This window comes from Elephas maximus, chromosome 10 (genome assembly GCF_024166365.1).
Source record: "Elephas maximus indicus isolate mEleMax1 chromosome 10, mEleMax1 primary haplotype, whole genome shotgun sequence".
Classification (NCBI taxonomy): Eukaryota; Metazoa; Chordata; class Mammalia; order Proboscidea; family Elephantidae; genus Elephas; species Elephas maximus.
This window is the reverse complement of record NC_064828.1, coordinates 77,374,006-77,393,712: the sequence shown is the minus strand read 5'-3', so window position 1 is coordinate 77,393,712 and position 19,707 is coordinate 77,374,006. Positions and strand designations below refer to the sequence as shown.

Genomic DNA, 19,707 nt, shown 5'->3' with positions numbered 1-19,707 from the left:
TTTTGGGGGTGGGGCGGGGGGGATTGGGTGGGGGTAGAGGTTTTGTATTGAGGGCCAGTGATGACGTTTTGATATTTATTTCCTGCTACTGAAATTTGAATCTGAGTGAATTGTCCCTATTTCTGATGATGTCGGTATTGCAAAGCTGCAGATTCATAAAGTAATGATCAAATCTTCCTTTCTTTCCGTGTGCGTTTCTAAGAAATAGAGCCAACTGATTTTGTATGTAAATACCAAGAGCGATTTACCTGGTACTAAACCCGCACGCACCAGTGCGGACCCTTCCCCGCCCTCGCCCGCTCCTCTCCTTCCATCTTGGAACCTGTCTCCATTATGTGACCCAGCCCTGGTTCTGGCTCGGTCAACAGATCCCAGTGAGGGGTTGTGTGTGTTTAGGCCTCATTTCTTTGTCTTTTTCCTACTCTGTTCCTGGCATTCGCTGATTTCTAGTGTATACTCTGTAGTCTCAGTCCGTGTTTGATTCCATTCCATGGAAATAAAAAGTATGTTGTACATACTGCGGAAGAATTGTCTTGCAAGTTAAGGCTTCCCCCTTTACTATAAGACTATAAATAAAAACTTATTTTATCCTTCTTAGTGGTGGTGGTGTCTTCTTGCCCTTGCAAAGGCTAAGATGGAGGGAAGAGCTCTGTGGAGGCCACTGAGCCAGTGTGGAAGCCTAAGAAGCAGAGGCTGCTTAGCTGGGCTTGCAGATCTGGGAGCACTCACAAGCCAGAGCTGCTCCCCCTTTGTTCTGAGGGCTTAGCCCAGCCCAAGGGGGTGGGTAGACCCCTGTGATAAGTAGAGGATGGTATCTTAGCTTGCTGGACTGAGGCTTCTGAGGTTCCAACAGGGAAGGGGTTAACCATGGAAATATCGCTAGATCTGGTTCCTGCTAAACAAATGAGCCATGGAGTTAGCCCAGAGCAGTGGGTTCAGGTTCCTTCTGGCATTCTCCAGGACCTTTCGATTCCAAAGAGTTCCAATATGTTAAGAGGAGTCAGCAGATCTGCCAAGGGCTGGATGTAAAGAGGCTACAACAACATCCAGTTGCTAAGGACTCAACACTAGACTGAACGTCTGTGACCTTGCGGCAAAGAGGATTTATGACCAGAACACAGCTCAACTTTGGTGTTCCTGTCTGGCTAACTGACAGTCACTCGCTGTTCCTAGACCAAGGAAGGAGTGAAGTCAGCTTTTCGATTTGCCACCATCTCTAGAATGGTGGGAAGTGCTGGGACTTCTCCCAGTTGGGTGTCAAATCCATAGTATTTTTTTTTGGTTAATGGTGGTTGGCAAATGTTTCTACGATAGACAATTTATGACATGAGCAAACAAAACGCACGATTACATTAAGGAAAATAAGGATGCTAGGAGATATTAAAGACAACGTTTTTAAGGCAGAGGAGAGGACTGGAATAAACACGAAAATGAGAAGTCAGGTAATTGCATAAGCCCTCAAGGTTAGCATGCTTTTTTTTCCTCTTTTCCATCACCCTTAAATGTCTTCGTTGTGTGTCAGGCCTTAATTATAAACTCTGTATTAAGAGGCTGTGTATAAGTTAGAGTGGGGTCGGTCAGGGTGAGCCTAGCAGCAGGTGAAACCACATTGATGGGGGATGAAGGGAGTGTGAAGCGGGGCAGCCAGAGGGCACGGAGCAAGCCACTCAGGGCTGGACTTCCAGAGCAAACAGAAAGAACCTGGGGAGAGGTGATGTCCCTTAAAGCAAGTCGTTGGCTCCAGGATGTTGGCTGGACAAGGGTTTGAGTCTTGGCCTTCTTCAGAAGATTTCAGTAAGCCAGTTGGAGGAAGAGGGGCAGGAGAGACAGCTGGTTCACCTTGGAAGATCTGAACCCTGTGAAGAACATGCTGAGCGGACGCTGGTAAAGAGAGGCTGGTGCCACCGGGAGCAGCTGCCTGGAAACGAAGACAAGGTAGGAGACCTTGGGCTAAAGGGAACAAATGTCACAGCTAAGTTCCCTGTATGCGGTATGTGTGTCTAGGAAGTGAGAGTGTGTAGCCCCCAGGACACCGAAGCTTGGCTATAGCTTAACTTTGACAAGGATGTTATTCTATGGTTGGTTTTTGTCATTGCTCTCTGGACCCAACCCAGTAAAGCTCTCTGGACAGTCTGCACAGAAAGCCAGATAAGTCATTTTGCTTGATCGCTGCAGTGGGTGGCTTTACTGAGTGAGGGAGGGGCTTGTTAAGTCTACATTCTCTTTTCCACACTAATTAAGCCAATGTGTCCCGGCCCTTTTGCAGTGGTGAGCTTTATATTTCCCGACCTTTACAATTGCCCAAGTGCAAGAGTATTTAAAATGACCCAGTTTTTAAAGTTCTTGATATGCTAATCCCACTGTATTAATAGCTACAACCTCAGCAAAGAATTGTCTTAACTTACAGAGCTATCATCCTAGCTGGGAAAGGAGGAAAAAAAACTGGGTAGATGATAGGAGATAGAACCCTAAGCTAGGACTGAAAAAAACAGAATTCTGCTTCTAATAATGGAGTGCAATGTTTTACGTTTGGTCTCTGAAGTCAGACTGCCTGGTTCAAAATCCTGTCACTGCCACTTAATAGCTGTGTAATCTTGGGCGAGTTACTTCTCTTAGCCTCCGTGTCCTCATCTATAAATGAGGATAATAATAGTACTAACCTCAAAAGGTGGTTATGAGGATTAAATGAGATAATGCTCATAAGGCTGTTGACCTCAGGGCCAAGTGAGCACTCAGGAGCCAACTGTCACTATCTACACAACGCAGGTGACGGGCTGAATCTGCAGGAGGGAAACGCCCAGCTCCCGCACTCCTCCCGAAGAGGCCCCTGGTGCATTAGTCTGGTGTCTGCCCGTGGCTCTGCCCATTCCCGCGCATCACTATTCAGTTGGCATCTCTGACCTTTGTATACTATTGGAAGCTGAGACAGAAGCCCCCATAGTGGTGTTACTCAAAGTGGAGTCCTTGGGCCATCCCCAGGGGTGCCTGTTAACAGGATTCCTGGGCTCCAACTCCCGTGGCCTGTTAAAGCGCACTGTGGCCCAACACCCAGAGTCAGGCTGTTTAACGAGTTCTCCCAAGTGGTTCTCATGCTACTCAGATTTGGCTACCCAAAGTCAGATAACTCAGGGAACAAAAGGAAGCTCTTGGGGAAAGTGGGGCACAGCTGAGCTGAATAAACAAAGTGGGTCTGTGGTCAGGCTCTTTAGGCTGCACTTGGAGGAAGGCAAGATGTGGTGGGGGAACTGGTCCCTGAGCTACCTTGATGGTGTTTCCCCTTCTTCCAATGGGGCTCTAACTTACTATTTTGGATGCCTAGCTGAGCTGCCAAATCCTTAAACTCAGGAAGGAAGCACGCCAGGGGCTGCCCCAGCCACTCTCTTTTGAGCCTCCAAGCGAGGGTGGTGTCGGGGCAAAACCCATCTTTATCCTGCGCCCTGGCCAGCCTCTGGCCACCAGGCAGGTTTATGATGCAGCCAGATCAAGGCCCTCTCAGGCCTGTTCTCCAGGCTGCCTTCTGGACCAGCTCCAGGAATGTTAAGCTACATCTCTTATTTGTTCAAAACGGACTTTCTCTAGCCTGAGGAGGAACCCCAGAGTTTGCCAAGTCCTCCACTAGATGTTGAGTGGAAAAGCCCTGGTGAGAATGAGGCCCTGTTGCAGGTACCATAGATAGATCCTGACTCTGCAGAGACAGACTTGCCTTCAGTGTGCAGGGCTTAGTTAGGTATGGGCTAAGTAATACAGCCCCAGATTTTCCCCAGGAAGGAATCAACAAAAATATTTTCTAGTTAATTCCTCAGGTAGAAAAGATATTGGCCAAGTGCCCCATTCGTGGAACAGTTAGGGAAGGGCAGGTTTAACTATGTGTTGGACTGGAGTGACTACATCAAGAGTCCGTGCCTGGGTTTTGGAGGCTCTCCTAGCAAAGCATCATGGCCCCACTGTTAAGTGTCGTCATGGTTCAGCTTCATCAGGGCCAGGGGCAGGGGTAGGGAGTCCCAGAAGCTTCATAATCAAGGCCAGAGAGATGCAGGCCCCCAGCTCTAAGCCAGCCTATCTGGGTTGGCAGCCCAGCTCTGGCTCTTACCTTTGGGTCATAACATGAGAGTGGTAACACAAAGTGGCATTGTGAGGCTCAAATGGCATAAGTGAGTAAAGCCCTTGAACTGTGCCTGGCACATAGTAAGTTCTCAACAAACGGGAGCAATTCTCAGGCCTGTATACAAAAAAAAGAAGTAAATTCTGGGCCATGCAACCAACATGTCTGAGCTTTGCTGAGATAAAGAGTGGATAACCTCTATCCTTCTCTGGTGTAATAAGGGTTGAGTGCATAAAAATCCTTAAAAGAAAGGGGAAGGAAATGTATATTGAATGCCAATGGGTGGTAACAAATAATATCTCCCTTGTTTTCTGAACAAACAAGACCACAAATCTGATTCGTTTTGGAAAAAAATGGAAAATGAAATATACTCTTGCTGGTGGGACCAGAACCACTAGCCATTAGCAGCCTGGTTTCAGTTCGTGTTTCTGCAAGTGCCTGGTGGCAGGTACGGTGCTGGGCACAGAGGCTTCAAACACACCTTGTGCCCCTTTGTTCCCCGCCTACGGCTGGCTCCAGTGGTGGTGGAGCCTTGCCTCAGAGGGGACCCTCTTACCCTTGAGCAGAGTCGGCCTAGTGGGGCGAGGTGGAGACAGGCCCATCAGCTCCTTGTGGCCTGATGACGGGCCCTCCAGGCATCCACCCTGGCTGATGTTTGCATGCTTCTGCATGGTGGGCGTGTCTAGAAGAGCCAAGCAGGTGGCCCCGGACAACTCACAACTAACTGGCAGAGTGGGTTCCCTCCTGCACCCAGCTCTTGTTGCCAGCTGCCAGCAGGCCTGCTTCAACTGCCAGGCCCCCCTTAGGATTGTTTTCCTTTGATGTCCACTGCAGGGGTGGGGCCCTTGTACACCTACAGCCTTCTGCAGGCAACATTATCCAACACAGTCACTGCTATTAAGTTTTCCCAGTAAATTGAAGGCCAAAGGGAAAATAAAACAAAGAAGAAGAAAAATCGAGGATCCAGTATTAAGAAAGCCATGCCAGAACCTTCTGCTCCAATGCCGAGCATGGAGAGGGATTAGCCTCCTACCAAGAAAAACAGAAACCTGACAGCTGCCACGGAGGCTTGTAGAGATAGGTGTGCCTTCTCACCACAAGCCAGCCCCTGTGCCAGCCCGGGAGCACTGAGCAAGCACTGCAAAGTCTGGTTCAGGAAATAACCAAAGGACGGTCAGAGCAGCCAACCACACCCTCAGTCATATATCACCCAGCCCAGGGGAGTCCAGTGACAGTGTGGCTCCCCCGCATAGTATTTGAGGGTGTCATTGTTTCATATCTCCCAGTGCCATCAACAACTCAGAGGTGGCAGGGGCAGATCTGGGGCTAAAGGCCAATGGCTTTGGGTCAAAAGGCCACAGCAAGGCCAACCAGCTGAGATGGAATGTCATGTCCACAGCAAATACCTACTGAAAGGCTAGTAGGAGCCTTCAGGTAGGGGAGACTCGTTAAACAATTTGACCGTTCCCCATCTAGGAAATAAGAGCTCAGGGTCCCTTTGCTGTTTTTAGGCAGGCATTTCCAACTGGGAGCTCTGACGAGGCCAGAGACTGGTCTCCGTGCTTCCAGCCACCTGCCCAGCACAGTGCAAGGCCTATCATGGGTGATCTCCACGGGTGCACAGATGTGTGCGTGCCAGTGGACTTCAGCTGCCTTGAGTATTCACCTCTGTGCACTTGAGCATCAGCCCTGGGGTTGCCTCTGCATGGGTTCAACTCACAAGGTATCAAGCAGCTCATATTCTGAGCCCAGCACTGTGCCAGATTGAGGTATCCTATAAAGCCAGGGCCCTGCGTTCAAGGAGCTTAGTTAGAGTAAGGGCTGTACCACCTTTCCCACAATCCACTGCACCTCAGCATCTAGACTTGGGGCAGCTGCTGCTCAGAGAGGGACTTGAAGGTGGAGCCTAGCAAAGTCAGCCTTCCTGGGGGTACAGTGTAGATCTCCAGCATTCATTTCACCACCACCATCGTTATCCCCTGACAGGGGGACCCTTTGCAGAGCACTCAACCATCCTCTTGCGCACCAGGCCCTGGTCAGCGTGTCTTGGAAGCAGCTTCCCTAGAGCCCTGTGAGGGAGGACCTGTCTAGCTTTCTTCCTTGAGAGGGTTTTGAGATTAAGCCCCGTTCTGGGTCTAGTAGGAAGCCCTGGTGGCACAGTGGTGAAGCGCTTAGCTGCTAATCGGACCCACCAGCTGCTCTGCAGGAGAGAGATGTGGCAGTCTGCTTCCATAAAGATTACAGCCTTGGAAACTCTATGGGCAGTTCTACTCTGCTGTATAGAGTCACTATGAGTCAGAATTGACTCAGCAGCAACTGGTTTTGTTTGGTTTTGGTTCTGGGTCTAGCTGAAGTCCCAGGCTCCTGTTATGCCTTTGTCTGCCCCATCAACCCAGGCCATCACAGGGAGAGCAGGTGGCAACATGAAGTCTCACATCCAGATAACCAATAGGTAGTATTTTAAAAACATTTTATCATGGAAAAATTTTAATGTGATAAAAGCTGAGAGAATAACATACTGAACCCAAATGTATCCATAACTCAGTCTCAACAATTATCAACATGCAATGCTTCTTGAAAGAAAAGGGATGAGAAAACTGCATTATTACTATTGAAAGTAAGACAGTGCTCACCAAATAAAACTGAAGAATTCCAAATCATTTATGTTGATATTCCCTCCTCAAGGATGTAGAGCCTAACTCCCCACTCCTTAAATAAGGACTGCGCAGAGTGACTTCCTTCTAAAATGCGTAGTCTGGAAAGGGGGGAAAAGACAGTGTAGAAACCCCACAAACTACCTCAGCTGAGCACTGATGAATCATGTTGATAGTATGTACCCCCGGTATGATGTGATGAGCAGGGTACTTTACCTCTGAGTCTTCCTCCCAAAACCCATAACCTCAGTCTAATCATGATAAAAACATCAAATTCCAATAGGGGGAAGTCATGGATTGGATTGTGTCCTCCAAAATATGTGTCAATTTGGCCAAGCCATGATTCCCAGTATTGTGTGGCTGTCCTCCATTTTGTGGTTTGAGTAATTATCTTCCACTTTGTGATGTGTTGTAAATCCTACCTCTATATGTTAATGGAGCCCTCGTGGCACAGGGGTTAAGTGCTCAGCTGCTAAACAAAGTGTCAGCAGTTTGAAAATCCACCAGCTGCTCCTTAGGAACCCTCTGAGGCAGTTCTACTGTGTCTTACAGGGTCGCTATGAGTCGGAATCGACTCAATGGCAACGGGTTTGGGTTTTTCTGGTATATGTTAATGAGGCAGGATCAGTGTGGGGTGTATCTTGAGTCACAGCTTTACAAAAGGGTATGAATCAGGACACACTCTTACTCAAGTCACACCCTTGCTTGAGTTACACCTTTTGTCTTACAAGAGATAAAAGGAGAGACAAGTGAGCAGAGAGAAGAGGGACCTCACTACTACCAAGAAAGAAGAGCCAAGAGCGGAGTGTGTCCTTTGGACCTGGGGACCCTGCGCTGAGAGCCTCTTAGACCCAGGAGAATATTCATGCCAAGACACATGTGGAAATCTCCAAGGAATGCCAGGCCCACAGATGTTGAGAGGAGACAAGGACCTTTCCCAGAACCAACAGAGAGAGAAAGCCTTCCCCTAGAGCTGGCACCCTGAATTTGGACTTCTAGCCTCCTAGACTGTGAGAGAATAAGTTTCTGTTTGCTAAAGCCATCTACTTGTGGTATTTCTGTTATAGCAGCACTAGGTAACTAAGACAAGGGTCATCCTACAAACACACGTGACCAGCACTCCTGAGAAATGTCAGTCATCAAAAACAAAGTCTAAGAAATTGTCACAGCCCAGAGGAGCCTATGGAGACATGACAACTAAATGTAATGTGGCATCCTGGGTAGGATCCTGGATCTGAAAAAAGGGCATTGGGTAGAAACCAAAGCAATCTGAATAAAAGATATGCTTTTAGTTAAAATAATGTATCAATATTGGTTCATTAGTTGTGATAAACGTACCATAGTGAGGTCAGATGTTAACAATAGGGAAAAATGAGTATGCAGTATATAGGACCTGCATCCTTACAGCTTTTCTGTTGATCTAAAACTATTCTAAAATAATTGTTTTTTAAAATATATTATTTTTATTATAATTATTGTTGCTGCTGTTATTTGTATTTTCGGGGCTGTTTCTGCAAGGTGACCAGAGGCCAAGGGAAAGTTTTCCACTAAGCTGGGCTAGCAGTGAGCCCTCTGTTCTGGCCCTGCCTGGTTTTGTTCTTGCATGTACCAGGGGAGTAGGGGGATGGAAGCTCAGGCCACCAGGCCCAGGTTTTCTGAACCTCACGCACCACCTGTGAAAACCAGAGACGACAAGCCTTATTGCAGGGAAGTGCAAGAGGGTGTCCAGGGACTGGCTAGGCGTGCCGGGCGGGTTGGAGAAGGCTGGCTGTCTTCAGGTCTGCGGTCAGCTCCCGGGAAGACTGACTCATCACGGTGTCGCTGCCTGAGTCACGCCAGCCTCACGCTCTGTACTGGGGCGGCACGCATGGCACAGCGAATGCCACCCTATGCCTCTGACAGGGCAGAGTAGAGGGTCAGAGGGTGAGGTGGCCCTGTCCTGCTTGCTGTCACCACCCCCTTCTGAGTGAAAGATGGAGGCAGGCATTAAGAGCCTCAGTCATCCAGCCCTGGAGGTCACCCAAGCATGCCCCCCCCACCCCGCCCCCAGGCCTAGAGTGATGGGAGAGAAGCTTGAGCTTCGGAGGCAGCAGGTATGGGCTCAGGTTCAGACGCCGCCCCTCAATAGCTACGGATCCCTGGGTTAAGCTCTCTGACCTGTTTCTCCAGTTGTAAAATGCAGATAATACACCTGCCTCACCCACCTCATGAGGTTGAGTCAAGGGTCAAATGAGGAAAGTGCCTAGAGCAGGAGGGACTCTCTCAGGGGTTATTGTTTGGGTGGATGTGCCAAGAATGGTCAGGGTTCTTCAGGCAGCAAATAAGGATCTCCTTGGTCTTGGGGCTAATCTGGGATAGCATTCTGTATTTATTGGGATGCTTTTGGATGCAAGTAATAGTAAATATAACTCAAATTAGCTCATAAAGCTGAAAAATCCAGAGGCAGAGGGGCCTCGGGAGCGGTGTGATAAGGGTTCCGGCCATGTTCCCAGGGAGTCTTTGTGTGCTGGCTTCTCAGGCTGGCTTCCTTGTAGGCAGGAAAATGACTGTAGACATCCCAGGCCACACATTACACTACCCCTAAAAGGAGTTGCTTCCTCTCTACCATCAAATGTCCTGGGCTTCTCTCTTTGGACTATATAAGGTTACCTGCTGAATCACTGTCGCTAGGATAAGCTATGCTGATTAGTTTAGGCCTGGGTTACTACCAAACAGATTACTGAAGTAAAGGATAGATTTAAATGATTGGTTTAGGCTAATCAGGGTCTGGCCCTAGGAGAAGGAAGGAGGTCAACCTCACCCAAACTTTTTGGCTGCTACAGTTGGGGAGTAGGGGGATGGATACTAGGGGAGTAGGAGGCCAGCATGGTCCACTACAGGTTTCCATCCCAGTAATAATCCACTGTTGTAGAGAACAATGGCAGTCTGCCTCTCTAGCATCCATTTCTCCCTTTTGGTAAGAGCCCTGATTTTTCATTTGGGGCTTCATTCCTCCCCCATCCTTAAATTATGTGAATCTGATAGTGCCTCATTTCCCACTGTGGGAAAACCATGTGACCAAGATTTAAGCCAATCTGCACTGTATTCTCCTGGCCACTGTGGTTGCTTCTCAGAAAGGCACTGGACTTGATCAAAGCCAATAGAATGCAATGATTCTCACTGGGAAGGAAGACTAGAGCAGTGTCAGCTGCTCTGTTCTGCTGAACGTGAACTCCAGAGGATATAAGGTCTGGAGCTGCTGCTGCTGTCATTTTGCAACCACACAGAGAGACCCCGAGGTTGGGGCTGGTAAAAGAGGGAGCATTGGAGAGAAATGGAGAGGACAGAGACCTACTGAAGCCACTTACAGCCAACCTAATTCCTGGACTTCGCAGTGTCTGAGTCAACACATTTCCTCTTGGCTTTAAGCCAGTCTGAGTCAGGTTTTCTGTCAGTTCCAACAGTGTCTTAAATCATACAATTCTCCTTCCTACGTGTAAAGGCAGGGAACAGCAACAAGTGAAGGGCAGAACAGCAAAGGGGAAAGGCCGTTCATTGTTCTGTTTGTGTCGTGCCCTATCATGAAGCTACTGGCCAGAATCTAACATGTGCCTTTAAGCTCAGAAATGATGCCATCGAGAGCAGGCAGTTTAGGAATAATCTTGTTTACAGGTATGATTATCTAAGAATTTACACCAGCTTAATCATGAGATGCCCCTTCTGCTCCCAGTAGGGCCTGACAGGCTTCACACCTTATACAGCACTCAACTCAAGGTGATCTGAGGTAGGCTCTAAGAGGGAAGTCTGGCCCACCTGGATATAGAGATCTGTTGTAGTTTTGTATTTCTTTATTGATGGAGGAAAATACTTACTTGGGGTAACCCATCTTGAATGCTATGTAAGTGTCTCCTATTTAAGGATCTACATGATAAACACCTCAGAGAATTTACCAGGAAACCTCCAGACCCAACTGGGAGTGGAAAGGGAATGTCATGGATATGCCAGCGTAAACTCCTCTGAGATAATAATAATATAGTAAGCGACCCTCTCTTCTCAACCTTGCTAAATGTTACCTACCCTTTGAGCCCCAGCTCAAATCCCCCCTCTCTGGTACAAAGCCAGCTCAGACTGGAGTCTCTTCTGGCTCTTAATCATAGCAATTATTACTGCAATTAATCTCTCAGTATCTTGAGGCTTCCAGTGTCCTCTAAGAAGGTTTAGTCTTTTGTTACAGTGATGGGAGGGATGCATTTCAATGTGTTACTTTGCAGCCTGAACCTTTAACAGGGTAAAAATAGCACAGGAGGCAGGAATTACCCTACCTCTGAGGATACCTTCTTCTCTTCCCTCCAAGGCCACAAAGTACCCACCATCTTGGCCACCCTTGGGAGAAGATCTCTGGCTCAATGAAGAGGAAAGCCAGGTGACTATGGGGTTCCAATCTGTCCCTGTGACAGCATCCCTGCCTCTGGCTAGGACATCCATCCATCCATCTACTCACCAGGTGCTGAATGCCAGCTCTGGGGCTACGGAGCCCAGTCCCCACTCATGGGGAGACGGGCACACAGGCAGTCAACGATACACAGTGTGGAGTGCTATGACAAAAGTAAACGGAATCGCTATGGGGAGCGTAGGCAAATAGCTCTCCCACTCCTTTTCAGTCCCACTGCATCCTCAACTGGAGTGAGAAGATCAAGTCAGATCTCTTTTCATCACCAGGAGGAGACTGGCAATCAATGAGTAACCTTCAATACCTTCTAACATTAGGCATCCTGAAGGAATTTTTTGGCAGAGATCACAAATAAGAGACGTTGTAGAAAATGTCATTCTTTTATTAATTCAAGGAGGTGAGACATAGCCCAGTATGCCAAAGCAACAGGGAATAAGAGGCAGCAATGGCCAGAGTTTTGAGAAGAGCCTCATGCTGCATCTCCACGCTCCAGTTTGCCTGCAGCCCGTGGCTGATCACGTGAAGGCCGGTGACATGGAGTTCACTGTGACGCAACAGTGAACAGACGACCCAATTCGACAGCCCACTCACCAAGGGGCTCAGTGTGGGCGGGCAGCAGAGGCACTCACTCCCACCAGCAGGTCTACAAGGCAACTCGCCTTGCAGCAGCCAGCTTATTTAGCACTGTATTTTACTTCTGCGAGCCAATAGTGGGCAGAACATGAAAAAATCCTGAGTCAGAAATTAAGGTGAGAGATTTAGTAGTGTTAATACTTTAGGTGAGAAAAGATAACACTGTCTTCAAGGAGGGTGGCCTGGCAGTCTGGTGGAAGACAGATGGAAATAAACAGGACAGTCCTGGGCTACAGGTGCTGCCTTGAGGACACCAGAGGGGTTTTCAGGGCACATGATGGGGTGCGTGAGGGGGCTGCTTCCTCCTCTACAGAGTTGAAGTAGAGGTTCCTTTTCCATTCATAATTGGTTTCCCAGGTCTAAGTCACCACACCTGGGGCTGAAGCACCACTTGCGGCCTTGGAGAGACTGCAGGGCTCTGTTCTCCGGCTGAGGAAGGACTCCAAGTTCACACAGCACTTTCTCCCCCAGCTCCAGATGACCAGGGTGGGAGGTGAGAGGTATCGAAGAAATGCAGGGAGACTTGAGTATCTCCTAGTGGAGTTCCATCAGTGTTTTTTTCTGGAGAACTTGTATTTTCAGTCCCTGGGCGGGCACCTGGCCCGCCAATTTAATGGTGGTGTGCGGGTAAGAACCGCAGTGGTGGCTCTGGCTGCTGTAATACTCATAGACATCATTTATTTCAATACGACTGTGCAGGCTGGAGAGCTGGCGGGAGGGGCTGCTTCCTGTCAGCATGCACTGTTCCCCAGCCTGACCCTGGGCAGGCCAGAGGCGGCTTTAGATGTCACACGAGCTGATAGATTTTTGGTTTGACAGGTGTGGAAAGGATTCAGAAACCCTGCCACAATGTTCTCCAAACCCAGAGCCAATGGTTTTGTTTAACAAGAAAGGAAAAAAAGAGAGCCACAGCTCAGAGTGGCTAAGGCTTGCGTTGCACAGAATGCACTACGTATCGGGTCGTATTGACCTCGGTCTGACTGGGGCGGTGGGTGAACACAGCCAGGGAACCCCATGTCCTCTAGTCGGTGGCAGGCTCTGCTGCTGCCTCATCCTCCTGCTCCTCGAGGCTGGGGACTGGCTTTTGCAGAAAGTGCATGGTGGCCTGGATCACCTTATCGGGTCCAATGTTGTACACAGGGTGAGTGGGCTGCTGCAGGGAGACGGACAGATGACAGTTAATCACCTCGGTGCTCTGCAGCAAGTGTTCACCTCCTTGAACACATAGTGTGCTTCTAAGAATCTACTATGTAGAACCATCAGAATATACACAAATATTTATCACACCAGGCCCAAATGTTCAACAGCCTGTACCAGTTCCACAGGGTATTTGCTAAAAACATACTATATTACATGAAACACCAAGTAATATTATACAGCCATTAAAAAGCATGCTTTCAAATACTTAGTGATATGGGCAGATGCTTATAACATATTGAGAAAAACAGTATGCACAGTATCATCCCCAACTTACTTTTAAGAAGTGTGTACATGAGGGCAAAGAACTTGGTTTGGCTCTATGACTCTGGTTTCTGAAAATAACCAGAGCAATCAAGACAGGCACTTGTCTTCCAAAATAGCCAGGCAAGTAGGGGCTACAGAGGCCCACACCTAGCAAACGAACTTCAGGGCCTAAATGCAGACATGCATATTCACTGATTGGACTGATAATAACTATGCGTTAAGGCCCAAGTCATGCATATTCATTGAGGTCCCAACCAGTAGGGGACCTGGGACCTTGGAGGGCTCTCTTTTGGGGCCTTGTGGATTGGTGAGAACATCTGTGTATGGTAGAGGGTGTGGTGTGTGCGTCCCTGGGAACAAAGGAAGCCTTGTGGTATCGGGACCTCTCCCAGACCTTGCCTGATGCGTCTCTGGGCTTGTATCCTTTCTGGTTGTAATAAATAGGTGACTGCAAGTACAGGTAGCCTTTGTGAGTTCTGTGAGTCATTCTAGCGAATTATCGAACCCACCAGGGGCAGTGAGAACCAGCAGAGAGGCTAGTGTTTGCCTATTTGGCAGGGGCTGGAAGGACAGAGTCCTAACTTGTGGAGACCCAACTCTGGGTGGTTAGGGTCAGGGAGAGAAAGTGCCATATGGGTGGCTGGTATCAGAATGATCAAGTGGAAAAGTGAGGATATGAGTTATCTTCCCATTTTGGAACTTAGCTTTATGGAGACTATCGTTCATACAGTATATGTGATGTATATGAACAGACATCCACCAAAATAGTAACAGTGATGTGTGATTGTTCTCAGTTTTCTTATTTATACGTGTGTGCGTGTATTCCAGTTATTAAGACAATGAGCATGTATTTACATTTGTAATCAAGAAAATGAACCGTAACCCTACTGTGCAGTAAGGGTGTCAGGCCATGTTTAAACTCTTTTATTTTACCGTACTTCGTCACAAAAAACCCAAAGGAAACTTTAGGTCTGCGACAGGGCATAACCCTAGGCCAGGATTCAGGACTCTCCCCCTCTGAGAGAATGAAGAGGACATAATCACAGGAGAGATTCATAAAATTATAAGAGAACACTATGAGCAAATTCATGGCAAAACATAATGAAAATTCAATAAACTGAGTCATTTTATAGAACAATATAAATGGTCAATATTGACTCAAGAAGGAATTTTTTAAAACCTATTTTTTTATATGAATAAATTAAATCAATAATTGATTATTCTGTCATCACTGCTTCAGCTCCACAGAAAAGATACTAGGCCTTGATGTTTTGTTCAGGCAAGTGTTATCAAACCTACAAAAATCAATCTTTAACCTATATAAACTTTTTCAGACTTAAAAAAGGCGGGGGGGGGAAGCTACCCATCTAATTTTATGAGGCTGTATTATCCTAAAATTACACACAACATGACAAATGGCAGAGGCCCCATCATTTGATCACTCTGGACATTCTTAACCGGGCTCACATCACAGACCCAGAGGACATCCTGGAGCGTCTCCTACCACCAGGCTATTCTAGAACCCATGCAGCATGAACATGCTGCCCTCAGGGAGCCGACATTTCTGAGGGAGGCAGACAACAAACAAGCTGAACGAACACTTCCAAGCTGCGATGAGTGCTGTAAGGGGACAAAAGAGGCCCGACGGCAGCACACTAGGGACGATCCCAGCTACAGAAGGTGTCTGGTGCAGCTTCTCTAAGATATGGCACTAGGCAGACAGCTCACGGAGAGGTGAGGTCAGCCATGCAGTGCAGTGTGGCTGCTACAGGCCTGCAGGGACTCACTGCCTGAGTAATAATCGCCTGTGGCTTCCTCAGAGAGGGGACCCTCGTAAGTGGTAGTAGGTTGGAGGCCCTAGAATAAAGGCACAAAACCTCTCTCATGGATTAGTCCACCGGCCGGAACTGAGTTGGCCTAGAAGGGTGTTCCCTCCACAGTCACAAAATGGGGAGAAAGTCCTCATCCTCATGAGTGGGCTGCAAAGTGGGAGGAGGGTAGGACTGTGAGCTGACCAGCCTGTCTACACAGGACACAGAGAGCTAGTTCCACACACCAACGGCGCTGTGCTGCCTCCTTGGCAAGTCCCCCGTCCTGAGGCCCTGTGAAGGAGAGGTGTTGAGCCGCCCACCCCACCTTACCAGAGCGTTCTCAGGCACCCCCAGCACCACATCATGCAGCATGGCTCCGCTGCCAAAGTGCTGGGCTATGGACAAACCGCTCAAGCAGTAGCAGGTGTGGTAGAAGTCACGTGACCTGCAAGGACAGGGAGGCTCTGAACAGGTGCTCCTCTGCTCCCAAGTCTCTGGAGCAAGTGTTATCAAAACAGGGCTTCCACGGGGTTTGTCCAGGTTCCAGCCCCTCTAACAAGTTCCCGGGCGACGCTAATGCCGCTGGTTTGGGACCAACTCTGAGAACCACTAGCAGAGCAGTGGTTCTCAAAATGTATTATACGTAAGAATCACCTGCGGATCTTGTTTAAAATGTAGATTCCGATTCAGTATATCTGGGGTGGAAATGCAAATTCCCAGCAGGGGTTCAAACTGGAATGAACTGGTTGGCACCAATGGTGGCCACACACATTCAGGGGCTGTGATGCTCACACATCCCACCAATGCCCCCCACACGGCTAGAGGGAATGGGTTTTCCCAGCAGTTTTTTTTTTAACCCATCCTTCAGTCCTGCCCAGAAATGTGAACTGTAATTTTAGAGTTGGTCTCTCCAGCTGTCTTTTGGAAAGGGCTGGAAGGCACAGCTCTCTGGTGCCAGTGCTAAATTAATATATTTGTCTAGAAAAAAACAACAAAATGTCTAGAAATGGACCAGATTCTTCCTATAAATTGCTGGGGACTGACCTTCAGCGGGACCTTCCCCTGGATGCTCAGGGAGGATGTTGGGGGAACAGGGGGGCAGCAGAGGAGGGCAGGGATTATGATTTCCCCTTTCTTTTTAAATTATGGCACATACAGCACCTCAGATTTTGTCATTTAATCCACTCTGTAATAGCTGTTGTGATTACAATCTCTGTTTACGACACTCGGGGGTTTTAAAAATCCTGTATCGTGTTCTATTTAAATCAGTTTGGTTAAAAAAAAGAAAAGCTAACAACCCAGAAATTTGCTGTTTATATATCTGGAGGGAGAGGGTGTAGGTGGCGGGGGTAGGGGGGCAACTGGAGATGGGGGACACACCCAGTTGGGGTACTTTTTCCCATGCAACACTAGCACTAGGCAGCTGGAAGGGCCAGCAAAGATGGAAAGGGGCGCCTAGGCTTTTCCTGTAAAGGCTTTGGTAGGTGCTTCCACCGAGGGGCATGCTCCTCTCTCCCCTTCCCAGCTCTCCCTCCCTCCCCAGAGAAAAGGCACTCACTTGCCAGGTTTATCCAGAAGCCCCCCAGCGGGGCACTGGCAGCACATCAGAATGTACTCCTGCAGGGCCTGCTGATGAAACATCCAGTGGCTCATACTGAGGGCGGGATCACCTGTGAGGAGGCAAAGGACAGTGAGGGCCTGGGGGAAGGAAGCAAAGGCAAGTCCAGCAAAGTACCCATGACTTACTCGTATTTAACTACCTGATGGAACCAGTCAAGGTCTCTATTCTTGAAAATTATACTCAAGACATGAATATAACATCACATGTCCCTTCTGAACCGTGACATGAATCAAAGCGCAGCAGCTCAAAGCGGTGCTTTCACGTTCCTTGAAGTGTACCCCACTAACTTGGAAGACCACCCCAGACCACATCTCCGGCAGGCAGTGAACTAGCCGCTTGGCTTAGCTTTCCAGACTGGCTTGTGTTACTGCTCCTGACCTCGGCTCATGACGCTTCTTAAGGCATTTCCTTTAGCGAATCTCTGAAACTTGCTAGCCAGACTCTAATCAGCTATGGGAACACTTAACAGGGGCAATAAAGTCTTATTCCTTCTCCTAATTGCCTAAGCCTGAATTTAGACTCTCTTCAAAGGGAATTTTCCAACTTTTCTCTTGGCTCAAAAAGTTTTACTAAGAGGCATTCCTGGTAAGTGCCCTCCTGCATCATATAATATGATGGTGCTGTTGTTGGCAGCTGTGGTAGAGGCCGCTCTGACACATGGCAGCCTGGGGTATAACAGGATGAAATGTTGCCTGGTCCTGCGCCTTCTTCACGATTGTTGATTTCCAAGGAGCAGCTGGTGGATTCAAACTGCTGACCTTCTGGTTAGCAGCCAAATGCTTATTAACCACTGAGACACCAGGGCTCGCTCGCTCTCTACATACATTTACCATGGGGCTTCACTCCATCTCCTTTTACTTATTTTCAAGGTTGTTTCCAGTTCCTTGCAATTATAATGATGCAATGAACATCTTTGTGAATATTCTCCATTTAGGATTATTTTCTTCAAACAGATTCACGGGAGTGGAATTAATCAGTTGAAGGGAATAAACATTTTGAAAGCTTTTAGAAGATGCTGACAAACTACTTTCCAGAATAGCTTTAAAAATTTATACAGCCTCCAGTAGCATTTAAAATGTTACTGTATTATCAGCATTAGCCACTAAAAAAATTCTCAGTAATCGAAACGCTAAAAACAGTACCTGATCATTTATTTTGATTTGCATGTCTCTGATTACTAGAGTGAAATTTTTCCAAAACTTTACTAGTTGCATTTTTTTTTTTTTTTTTGAGATGCCATCTATCTGTCCATTGCCTTCTGAGAGCCATTAGTCAAGTTTATTAATCTGGCTTTTTTATATTTACCCTTTATCTGTGACATCTGCTGCACATATTTTCCCCTGGTTTTTTGACCTTTTTTTAATGCATGAAGTTTTAAATTTATGCTGCAAACTGTTGATTTTTCCTTTGTGACTTCTTTTAGAAAGCGTATTTAATAGATACGGGGTTTCCTTTTGGGGTGAAGAAAATCTTCCAAAATTGATTATGGTGACGGTTGCAAAATTCTGTGAATGTACAAAAAAAAATCCACAGAATTGTACCCTTGAAATGGATGAACTATATGGTATGTGAATTATCTCTTAATGAAGCTGTTATTAAAAATCATATTTATTAAACTTCAGGAGATCTGCATTAAACAACTGTACCACATATACTTTTCATTTATACTCCACAACAAACAAAAGGCTACTGTTATGACATCAGTGATAACCTATGGCCAAAATGAGAATCTGAAAAGAAAATGCTGTTTTTATTACTAAAAAGATTACAGAGTGTTTCGGTCACCTCCTACATTACTGGAGTTTGGAAGTTCAAGAACTCTACAAGGAACCTGCAGAGATCCTGAATTAGCACACCAGCACTCATAATCATAGTAGGTTGAAGGGAGATATGATTATAGGGGATAACTGTGCACTAGAATCAGCCTTTTAAATCTCTTACACACACCCAAACCCAAACCCAACCCATTGCCATCAAGTCAATTCTGACTCAGAGTGGACCTATAGGGACAGGGTAGAACTGCCCCACAGGGTTTCCAAGGCTGTAAATCTTTACAGAAGCAGACTGTCCCATCTTTCTCCTGTGTAGCAGCTGATGGGTTCAAACCACTAAACTTTCAGTTAGCAACAGAGCACTTTAACCACTGCACCACCACGGCTCCACCCCCCCCCCCCTTAAACTATAGATCCCCATTCTAATGTCTGAGCCCTGGTGGCGCAGTGGTTAAAGTGTTGACAGTTCAAATCCACCATCCACTCCTTAGAAACCCTATGGGGCAGTTCTACTCTGTCCTATAGGGTCACTATGAGTCGGAATTGACTCAATGGGGTAAAAACAATGTCACACTGCATTTCAAAGGTACCTTTCATCTAAGAAATCAAGTCTTTCCAAACAACTGACAGGGGTAGCTCAATTTCACAGGTGGAGAAGTACAGGCATAGGGTATGCCTCACAGAACACACAAGACACTAGTAAGTGACAGTGGAACCAGAATCCCACAGGCCTGCTGCCTTCTTAGTGTTCCACAAAAATGAAATAATGCACTGATTAGTCAGCCTGTGATATTTCTGAAATATTAATTCATTCTTCTCAAATACTGTCTTCTCCACATGCAAGACAGCACTGTTGTGGAGCTACTGACAGTCACTTGCCAAGTCAGGGGATGCCCTGGATTCTTGGCTGCACTGTGTCAATCTTTTTTTTTTTTAGTTAGCAATACAATCATTGCCTTTTAAAAATGTATTTGTTCATTTACTAAGATAAAAGTAATAATGCATACGGTTAAAAAAAAAAGTACAGAAGGATATAAAATAAAAAGTAAGCCTCCTTCCTCTCCCAAAGGTTCCCACTGTTAAAGAAAGGAGTCTGATCTGTGTATGCTTCCAGGGAAAGTTTTGTGTCTGCAGTCTGGATGCACACAGATGCACACGGCCGTCCTCCGCACTGCTTTAGGCCTCGCCTTTCGCGCTTAGTGTTGGATCCTGGAGAGTGTT

At 47.2% G+C, this 19,707-nt stretch overlaps 1 protein-coding gene across 1 annotated transcript in view; it reads right to left on the bottom strand.

Annotated features, from left to right (window-relative positions):
• Window positions 1-11,562: 11,562 nt before the first annotated feature.
• FNTB (farnesyltransferase, CAAX box, beta) overlaps window positions 11,563-19,707 on the bottom strand; it is a 79,733-nt gene continuing 71,588 nt past the window's right edge. The window contains exons 10-12 of the mRNA XM_049898230.1: window positions 16,652-16,763; window positions 15,424-15,538; window positions 11,563-12,971 (exon numbers count right to left, since the gene is read on the bottom strand). Of these exons, the coding sequence (XP_049754187.1) occupies window positions 12,840-12,971; window positions 15,424-15,538; window positions 16,652-16,763 (359 nt within the window). The 3' untranslated portion in view covers window positions 11,563-12,839. The remainder of the gene's footprint in view (window positions 12,972-15,423; window positions 15,539-16,651; window positions 16,764-19,707) is intronic.